Here is a 10,353-nt window from a genome sequence, read left to right as displayed (position 1 = left end):
TAGTGGACAGGTGCTCGTCCTCTGTAAAAATTATCGTAAAATCATGTACTCTTTATATCAAGTAAGACCTAGGCAAATTGATAAAGCGATGCGCCGGTGTGGAGTGTCATTCCTTTGACTAGTTTACAGATCATAGCCTTTTGGAAATTGTTTTCAATGAGGTATTTTCGCGTGACGTAGAGTCAAGTGATGCAGTGAAAACACTTGAAGCATAACAGTTTGAAAAAGTTTTGTTAATTAATATATGTAGAAAGTAATAAGTTGTAACTAATTATAAGAGTAATTATCAGATAATGAAATTATAGTTTTTTATTAAAGTATTGAATGTTAAGTATTATAATTTATAAACCGTATAATTTATTTTACATGTGAGCGGTCAGACTAAACAAAAGATTACGGATATGATTGTATTATTTCCCACGGACTGGCTTCCCGTTTGGAGGTGACACACGGAATGTGTCACCGAGAATGAAATGCAAAAAATGGCCATTTGAAGTGGGGGTAGATTTTACCAAAAAAACAAGAGTTGAGAGGAGAGGACCCACAAATAAAAGAGAAAGTCCGATGACGCGACAGAGGAGTTCGTCCGACAGAGGATTTTTCCGTCGTCGAAAATTGGTCGTGTGTGTTCATTCAGATATACTTCGTCGCCGATAGCCGATGACCCCAAATACCCACCAAGGACTATAGTGTCTCCACCGAAAAAGGATCCAAATCAAGAGAGCGATCTTCAGGTAAATACCACGCGCGAACATTTAATATTTATTAAAATTATAAATGCTATCGGACCTCCTGTTTATAATGTTTACCAAATTAAATGTAATCATCAACCCAAATTATAAAGAAAGGAAGTAATTTATGTTAATCGATATAAATTCCATTAAAGGAAATTCAATTAAAATTAAGTCAAGATTCGATATCCTTTATCGATAATAAATTATTATTAATACTTAAAGTTCGATGTAATTAATACGACATTTTAAATCCAAAGATGAATTGTTTAATTACATTTGCTGTTGTTTTCTCCATTATTATAGTGGATACTTATGAAAGTTTCGGATTCAAGCAATTGAAAAGTAAGTGTATTTTATAGATTTTTTCGGATTGACTATAAGAGAAACGGATATAAAAATACTAATACGTATTTAATTTACTTTGGCAGAATTATCTGTGACCGAGAAGAGAACCATAGAAGATGTGGTAGATGTAGAGGAGTTTGAAATAGATTCTACACAACCGTGTCCGGTGATTGAATGTGTGGTAGTGACTGATGGTCACGTATCTCAACATTTTAGCGAAGAAAGAATAAAAACTGATGTAAAAGAGGCTGTTCGTTTGGTAAGCTTTAAAACGTCCATTTCTTATGTAATCAAACTTCTTCAATTCTTTATTATATTAATTTTCTTATGTTTCAGATACAGGAAGAATACCTCGATGAGTTAGAACTCAATCTAACGCTTCGTTTGATTGGACATATCTTCTATACAGTAAGTTAAGTGATAATGAGAAATATCATTTATATTTCGTTTTTTCTTTATGTATACTTCAATTTCAGAACGAAACCGAACCGGATTACATTAAAGAGAGTCTCTATAATCTCAAAACCATCGCTGGTAATATCCTTTCTAACATGAGAGCGATTAAAGACCATCCTCTTGTATCAAGAGCAGATGCTGTTGTGCTTCTAACTACGTAAGAATGAATTATGATAATAGATTTGTATTATGCTTTAACGGAAAAACTAAAAGAACAAAAACTATTATTTAATTCATAATTATCGAATGTTAATGCTAATTGACACGATTAAATTAGCGATATCGTTGGCATTTGTTTTATACTTGATCGATTTGTTCTTACACTTTTGTTATACAGTTATAGTGTTTATAGTGATATTTATTTTAGTACACCTGTCAATACAATTAGGGAGCAAGAAAGAAAATCACTTAGGTCAGAACATTCTGAATGCCAGATCTTACTGTTATATAAGATACAGTAACGTAAGAAATGTGCATTTGAGCCGAATTGCAATTATTTTCGCAGTATAGTGATTAATAATATGCGCATCTGCAAAACGGAACTAATGGTGTTTATGGTATTGCGCTGACTTTAGTAGGACGTAAGATATTCGTCAACAGCTGATCTTGCTGCACATCTGAGTGTTTAAAATTCGTCATCGGTGTCGATGAGGTGTTGGGGAAGTTTTTGTCATTGTTTCCTAAATGCAGTCTTGCTCTCCTAATTGTTTTGACCAGTGTACTTAAATATGTGCGTATACAAATAAAGGTAAAGTATATTATCAATTTTAATAAGTTTTAATTTCAAAAGAAAATATTTTTTAAATTTGAAAGAATATAGTTTTTGTTTACTTATAGTAAAACATACGATAATTATTTTTCTTTCAGACGTGATGTAATTCTATATCTCCCAAAGCCAGAAGAAGAACCATCTTACATCGGTGGTAGGAAATCCAGAATTTCAAACTACGTTTTTATTTCAACAGGATTTTTAATGTTATAGTCATTAAAAATTTCTTTGCAGGTTTGGCTTATGTTGGAACTGCTTGTAATCCAGATTACAAATTTGCATTAGCACTATTTAGCCATCTTATGCAGTATATGGTTGATACCTTTATTCACGAACTTGGACACCTGTAATTNATATTTTTTGTTTACTTATAGTAAAACATATGATAATTATTTTCTCTCAGACGTGATGCAATTTATTCTCTACCAAAGCCAGGAGAAGAACCATCTTACATCGGTGGTAGGAAATCCAGAATTTCAAATTTCGTTTTTATTTCAACAGGATTTTTAATGATATAGTCATTAAAAATTTCTTTGCAGGCTTGGCTTACTTAGGAGCTGCTTGTAATCCGGATTCCAAATTTGCATTAGCACTATTTAGCCATCTTATGCAGTATATGGTTGATACCTTTATTCACGAACTTGGACACCTGTAAGTAACTTTATTAAATAGTTTAAATCCAAATGACATTTTTAAATAGATAAATGATATTGTAGAATCAATATTAATCACGATTGGGAAGCTAAAAATTGCTCACCCAAATTGCTACCTGGAAAAAAACGTTATTCTTATTGCGCTAAGAAAGGCGTAACAGAATTTTTAGAGTAAGTTTAATTTCTTTTATTAAATTTACAGATAATTTGTGATGAATATTTTAATACTTTAATTTTGCTTTTAACAGTACACACTCGTGTTTTCTTGATCACTGTGACAATGGTGAGAAATGAGAGTGGATATCTCCATAAATCGACTACGTCATCGATTGACAATAATTGTTCCTATATTAAANGTTCTAAAAGTCTTATTTCGTAATTTAAAACTGTGCAAAAAAGCAAATTAAAAAAAAAAATCAATGATATGCTTTTACAATGCGCAACTGCCAGAGGGATGATTTTAACAAGTTTGCATACTAAAGCAGAGAAGAGATTCAAAATAAAAGTTGACTGCAGCACAACTGTTATATTCCCAAGATGTATAAAAAAAGAACAGATTATGAAGATGCTCTTCTAATTTCTTTTGAGTTTCTTCTATTATACCAAATTTTCAATTGAATAATCATCCTGTGGTTTTTTTTATAAATTAAAAAACTGTCTGAAAGTACTGGCAAAAAGTGTTTTATTTTTTATAACCGGTATAAGATTGTGTGATAAAAACAAAAGCATACACCTTCAGACTTCATACGAGCAACGCTAAGCTGAAACTATTATAATTTTTACAGAGCCTAGCCATTTTATAGCCTCCCATAGCTATGGCACCATGTATATACCTAATACATACTTACAATCGCATCCACAAACAATAACGTTACTCGGAATCGAGTTCTGAGCATAATATAGAGTCCAATGCCGACTCCAACTTATTTATAAAGTTGTAGCTTTATAAATATGTTGAAGTCAGCGTTGGACTCTATATTATGTGCAGAACTCGATTCCGCGCAACGTTACTGTTTGCGGATGCGATTGTAGATATGTATTTGGTATATACCTTATTTATAAAGCTTTATAGCTTTATAAATATAAATGTAACAATAAATATGTTTTGTGTATATGAATTTCTGCTTGGAATATTAANATTTTGTTATTTATTTATTAGTATAATGTATAATACGCGTATTTAGTGACATACATAAGGGATTCAATAACAATACAATCACGGTTCAATAATACGTGATATTTAGACACTTATCGATGAAAGGTGTCTTAAAAAATACAACAAAACAATGATATAAGAAAGTCTAGAAAAGAAGATTACGTTTCGAATACTTATTTGTCAATGCGCTCCTAATTTTTAAATTCAAAGAATATAAGTATTATTGAATAATTTACGATACTATGATTTTGCATCTGTGTATTATCGAGAAGAAAACTGAAATGTCAACAGACCGCGTTACAATAGACATATCTTTCCTCTTTGGTATCCTTACCGATGTTACTGCTTTGTTAAAAGAAGAAACGTCAGCAGTTATTTTGAAACCTTAATCATACAATCATCAAAGTTCAATTATTATATGCTAAGAAAACATTGAAATCTACATTTGTAAATAATTTATAATTCAAAAATAATTTAATTGCTTATGTTAATTTTTGTTTGTTGAAAGAAAATCACTTAGGTCAGAACATTCTGAATGCCAGATCTTACTGTTATATAAGATACAGTAACGTAAGAAATGTGCATTTGAGCCGAATTGCAATTATTTTCGCAGTATAGTGATCAATAATATGCGTATCTGCAAAACGGAACTAATGGTGTTTATGGTATGGCGCTGACTTTAGTAGGACGTAAGATATTCGTCAACAGCTGAACTTACTGAACATCTGAGTGTTTAAAATTCGTCATCGTTATCGATGAGGTGTTGGGGAGTTTATGTCATTTTTTGTAAATGCAGTCTTGCTCTCCTAATTGTTTTGACCAGTGTACTTAAATAATGTGCGTATACAAATAAAGGTAAAGTATATTATAAATTTTAATAAGTTTTAATTTCAAAAGAAAATATTTTTTAAATTTGAAAGAATATATTTTTTGTTTACTTATAGTAAAACATATGATAATTATTTTCTCTCAGACGTGATGCAATTTATTCTCTACCAAAGCCAGGAGAAGAACCATCTTACATCGGTGGTAGGAAATCCAGAATTTCAAATTTCGTTTTTATTTCAACAGGATTTTTAATGATATAGTCATTAAAAATTTCTTTGCAGGCTTGGCTTACTTAGGAGCTGCTTGTAATCCGGATTCCAAATTTGCATTAGCACTATTTAGCCATCTTATGCAGTATATGGTTGATACCTTTATTCACGAACTTGGACACCTGTAAGTAACTTTATTAAATAGTTTAAATCCAAATGACATTTTTAAATAGATAAATGATATTGTAGAATCAATATTAATCACGATTGGGAAGCTAAAAATTGCTCACCCAAATTGCTACCTGGAAAAAAACGTTATTCTTATTGCGCTAAGAAAGGCGTAACAGAATTTTTAGAGTAAGTTTAATTTCTTTTATTAAATTTACAGATAATTTGTGATGAATATTTTAATACTTTAATTTTGCTTTTAACAGTACACACTCGTGTTTTCTTGATCACTGTGACAATGGTGAGAAATGAGAGTGGATATCTCCATAAATCGACTACGTCATCGATTGACAATAATTGTTCCTATATTAAATTTAAACTACAACTATTGTAACTCAATGTCACGTATAAACGTTGAAAAAGTTCTCAATGTAACTATTTTTAATATCTGTTCTGTAATATTACTTAAATTTAACTAAAATAAATGATCTGGATATTATTTTGTTATTTATTTATTAGTATAATGTATAATACGCGTATTTAGTGACATACATAAGGGATTCAATAACAATACAATCACGGTTCAATAATACGTGATATTTAGACACTTATCGATGAAAGGTGTCTTAAAAAATACAACAAAACAATGATATAAGAAAGTCTAGAAAAGAAGATTACGTTTCGAATACTTATTTGTCAATGCGCTCCTAATTTTTAAATTCAAAGAATATAAGTATTATTGAATAATTTACGATACTATGATTTTGCATCTGTGTATTATCGAGAAGAAAACCGAAATGTCAACAGACCGCGTTACAATAGACATATCTTTCCTCTTTGGTATCCTTACCGATGTTACTGCTTTGTTAAAAGAAGAAACGTCAGCAGTTATTTTGAAACCTTAATCATACAATCATCAAAGTTCAATTATTATATGCTAAGAAAACATTGAAATCTACATTTGTAAATAATTTATAATTCAAAAATAATTTAATTGCTTATGTTAATTTTTGTTTTTTATGTGATAATCTGGAGATAAGGGAAATATTTTAACAAATTTGTTAAAATAATACCTAAATTAATTTTAAATAATAATTTTTTTAATCAAATTTAATTTAATTTTGTAAAAGGAAGCATTTTCTTTCATGGAGAAAACAGTTTAGTTCGTTCTAAATTGATGATTCGAGTGCGGAATCTCACTTCGCAAGTGTACTAGTTGACGAGCGGTTCCGTTTCCCGAATACTGGGCGTTTGGCTGTGGGTTCGCGCGTCGCCAGGACGGACTGGCCACGTGGAGTTTTTCGAGATTTCTCCACGTCTGTAACGCCTAAATAGGGGTTCAGTTAAAATACCTCCCGGTAGCATCCCCTTTAGACAGATCGCCCAAGTGTTGCGTTGCCATAACTTAACTAAAAAAACATCTCACTTTACTATCTGCAAGACCGTCAGCGTGTAAAGGAGTCAGTGTCCGATAGTTATTTTATGTTTCGGGGCGTTATTTTTATTTAATTATTTTCTTTTCGGGGTTCTTTTTAGTTAAGGACAAACTTTTAAGCACAGGTGACAAAGAACCAAAAGGGATACTTAGTTTGCATCAGTGCCTGATCCTGTAACGTCAATTTATGTAAATTAAGACAGTGCGGAGATGCACTAGACGTAGAACAAAAGGCGGCACATCGAACACAGTCGAGAGAGGTTGCTTCAAGTTGCGTCTGTGCTCAATTAGCGGAAGCCGCATCTTTTTGCTGTAGGATCCTTTTGAGGTGGAGATATAAAGTTTTTGTTCACTTGATATTATAAGTACAATTTTCTTTAATTATTAATTTTTGTTGCTACTTTTTATCATCCAATTTTCAACTATCTGTTGGGACAATTAACCCATTATTGATTTTTACGTCAATATAATAAGACTTATATTTATTGTGAATTATTATATGTGGTTTTGGAAATTTATTGTTTCTTAATTTGGAAGTCCAGGCCTGGTACTTGAACCCTAATATTGTGTAACCCCGTTTTTTTTTGTTTTCGTAAACGGTGTGTTACAAGCCTTCCTCCTCATGCCAAAAGTCTGGTGTGAGAAGTGGGAGTTTGATAGGGAACATTTTTATATTTATAAAATGTTCCCTAAAACCTGTTTTAAATTTTCTTAAAGCTGTAAGAAGACAGAAAGTTTATGTGTCATGTCATGTACACAATTCTTATGAATCATTAGAGAAGCGACTGTTCTTTCATAAGTGAAACTAATACCCCGTTCGCACCGAGCATTTCGATCTAGATTGTGACTAAGGTCGGAGAGTGTTCCATGGTGCGAACGCTCTCGACCGTTTCAATCTCGACTGAAACGAGGTTCAATCGCGATCGACTGGAGAGAGTTCTCGAAACTAGATCCAATCATAAGAGAGATCCCACAATCCCACGCGCGCGAGAAAATACAAGATGGCTGCGGAACACGTGTCGGGCTATCGACAGAGAAATAAAAAAGACATCTGGAGAGACGACGACATCTGTCTATTATTATATATATGGCAAGAGAAAGTATTTATTTCTAACCAAAACTTCCATTTTGTTTGTTGGTGTTTGTGACTTACCGCGTAGTTACGTCAGTTTTATGATCGCGTGTAATAGTTAGGTTCTTCTCGAGCGGACTAATAGGTTTACTAATGCATCAAAACATGAAGTAAGATTTATCGATGGATACATGCTCTCGAAGTCCATAACCGACCCAACTTCGTTGTCCAATAACGATAGCTCATGCAGATCATTCACTAAGTGAAACGTGTTTTTTGCTCCGGACAACACTAGAAACTGGAGAGGCGCAATAGCAGAAATAGAAAGAGGGCTTGTAGGCATTAATGAGATAGATAAAGACTATTTTAGATGGAAAACAACGTTCAGAACTGAAAAATACACAAAGAAGCAGGATAAGGAGAGGGGCATTAACCACGCAAGGAAATGGTTGAATGACAATGATCTAATAGTCACCAATGCGGATAAAAGTAAACATTTGGTCATAATGAAGAAGCAAAGATATAATGAAGCCCTAGAAGACTATATAAGAAAAATAGAGTGTGAAAGAGTGGACCGTGGTATAGTGGAAAAAATCGACAGAAAATTAAGGAAATTGGAAAAATCGCCCATAACATCATTTTTCCCTTTCCTGAAAGGGGCTCATATCACCTGCCCGAGTGTACCTAGGTTGTTTGGGTTCGCGAAAATACATAATAACAACAACGAAATTAGGCCAGTGGTAGAGAAATGTAAAGGACCAACCTATAAACTGGAAAAACGTATGCATAAATATTTGTCGGAGCAGATTGAAGACTACCAATTTGTCACAAAAAACACGTTTAACTTCGTGAATGATCTGCATGAGCTATCGTTATTGGACAACAAAGTTGGGTCGGTTATGGACTTCGAGAGCATGTATCCATCGATAAATCTTACTTCATGTTTTGATGCATTAGTAAACCTATTATGTGAGTTGCACCCGAATGCATCCGAACAACGAAAGGACCTCGAGATGATGGCGGATCTTGTATGCTTTCAATCATTTTTCAGTTTCGAAGGTAAAAAATTTTTAAACAGTTAAGGGGGGTCCCGATGGGCAGCCCAATGTCTGGCCTGCTCTGTGAGTTAGTGGTGAGAAAAATGGAGCGCTCTGCACTTATAAACTACAATGAAGACATAATCCTATACAAAAGATACGTTGATGATGTGCTAATTGTATGGAAGAACGACACAAAGATACAACAATTCTTGAGCCAAATGAATTCCAACCAACATGGTTTAAAACTGAACCTAGAACAGATAAGTAGCAAAGAACTACATTTCTTGGACGTTAACATTGAATTTAAGAATGGATCACTGTACACAAAGGTGTATATCAAGCCCACTCATGATCTGATATATATACCAGCGACATCTAATGATCCAACTGTATATAAACTTTCTGCCTTTAAGGCGCTAATCAGAAGTGCGTTTCTGTATTGCTCCAACGTAATGGACACTATAGAGGAACTGAATAGAATTAAAGAAGTGGCGAAAGGGTTGGGATTTGGAACAAGATCTGTAGAGCGTCTAATTACCGCATACAACGATCCTAGAAAGAGCAAAAAGAAAAAACCAGAGGAAAGCAGCAACATCACAAAATTTACATATAATAAACATCTATTCCCGGTTATGAAAGAAATCGCGAACTACAAAAACACCAATATAGTATACAAAAGAGCTTCCACATTATATACGTTGCTCAGAAACGACAAAGAAAAAATTAATGATAAAGAACAAGCAGGAGTGTATGCAATACCATACAAAAACGACCAATTAGAAATAGATAAAGAATACATAGGAGTCACTAATAGAAACCTTAGCGTGAGGATAAAGGAGCATAAGTATGACGTTGCGAAGAGCCGATATGCAACAGCGTTATCAAAAATAGCGCAAACGGATGGATCCATAGTTAAATGGGAGGAGGCCAGAATCGTGGCAAAGGTACACTCGCCAACACTTGCATCCGCAACAGAGAAATGTGAGATCTACAGATCCAGCTTGACGGATAAATGTTTAAACTATAAGGATGCAACAATTTTACCGTCGCCATGGAAATACATAATTAGAAAAAACTCGTAGGATGATACAATGAAAACCTGGGTTAATATATAAAAAACGTTTACAGATTGGATTGCGGGAAATTACCGTATTTTATATTCCTTTTTTATATTTATTGTATTAATTTCGTTATGCTTATTTACGTAATTTAATTTCAACGTATGTTCTAATATAATTTAAATTTGAACGTGTTCGATAATTGCTTAGATTTTCAAAGTTTTCCGAACCCGTTGTTAAACACACGTAACATTTCTCAGCGGTTTTGTTTCTTTTAAAAAATATATTAAAATATACATATTATACTCTTTAACACTACTAAACTAGAGCCTTATACCCCGTTCGCCAAGTTCCCCTTGTACGCCGTTCGCATATAATTTCCATCGACCGTTTCAATCTCGACTAAAACGAGATTTAATCGTGTTCGACT

The 10,353-nt window shown here is 33.1% G+C and overlaps 2 protein-coding genes and 1 long non-coding RNA gene across 5 annotated transcripts; all 3 read left to right on the top strand.

Moving 5' to 3' along the window:
• The first annotated feature begins 958 nt into the window (after positions 1–958).
• LOC111619065 (venom metalloproteinase antarease TserMP_A-like) lies at positions 959–3,312 on the top strand. 3 transcript variants are annotated; one of them, XM_023360713.1, is made up of 9 exons: positions 959–1,076; positions 1,163–1,338; positions 1,416–1,487; positions 1,556–1,692; positions 2,403–2,458; positions 2,539–2,618; positions 2,924–2,955; positions 3,021–3,128; positions 3,206–3,312. In XM_023360713.1, exons 1-9 carry the CDS (start codon positions 992–994, stop codon positions 3,249–3,251), a joined length of 792 nt encoding a protein of 263 aa, XP_023216481.1. In that variant the 5' UTR covers positions 959–991; the 3' UTR covers positions 3,252–3,312. The 3 variants fall into 3 exon arrangements, with proteins under 3 accessions (XP_023216481.1, XP_023216482.1, XP_023216480.1); XM_023360714.1 differs by lacking the exons at positions 2,403–2,458; positions 2,539–2,618 and adding an exon at positions 2,708–2,763 and having other exon boundaries at positions 2,844–2,955; XM_023360712.1 differs by lacking the exon at positions 2,924–2,955 and having other exon boundaries at positions 2,539–2,650.
• Positions 3,313–5,046: 1,734 nt separating this feature from the next.
• Positions 5,047–5,757, top strand: LOC111619066. The gene is made up of 4 exons (XR_002755677.1): positions 5,047–5,142; positions 5,223–5,334; positions 5,400–5,507; positions 5,585–5,757. It is a non-coding gene; the product is annotated as an uncharacterized LOC111619066 (long non-coding RNA).
• Positions 5,758–8,966: 3,209 nt separating this feature from the next.
• Positions 8,967–9,947, top strand: LOC111619075. The gene has a single exon (XM_023360722.1). It carries the CDS (start codon positions 8,967–8,969, stop codon positions 9,945–9,947), a length of 981 nt encoding a protein of 326 aa, XP_023216490.1.
• The last annotated feature ends 406 nt before the right edge of the window (positions 9,948–10,353 follow it).

This window comes from Centruroides sculpturatus, unplaced genomic scaffold (genome assembly GCF_000671375.1).
Source record: "Centruroides sculpturatus isolate CEXI.00-Female unplaced genomic scaffold, Cexi_2.0 scaffold170, whole genome shotgun sequence".
NCBI classification, from domain to species: domain Eukaryota; kingdom Metazoa; phylum Arthropoda; class Arachnida; order Scorpiones; family Buthidae; genus Centruroides; species Centruroides sculpturatus.
The sequence above is the reverse complement of the archived record's forward strand: the minus strand, read 5'-3'. Positions and strand labels throughout refer to the sequence as shown.

Excerpts from the sequence above, each read along its gene's own strand:
- LOC111619065 (XM_023360714.1), top strand. The coding sequence starts at position 992 with ATGAATTGTTTAATTACATTTGCTGTTGTTTTCTCCATTATTATAGTG. Across the intron at positions 1,339-1,415 it reads TAAAAGAGGCTGTTCGTTTG|ATACAGGAAGAATACCTCGA; the intron begins GTAAGCTTTAAA and ends CTTATGTTTCAG. Across the intron at positions 2,956-3,020 it reads ATTCACGAACTTGGACACCT|AATCAATATTAATCACGATT; the intron begins GTAAGTAACTTT and ends ATGATATTGTAG.
- LOC111619075 (XM_023360722.1), top strand. The coding sequence starts at position 8,967 with ATGGAGCGCTCTGCACTTATAAACTACAATGAAGACATAATCCTATAC.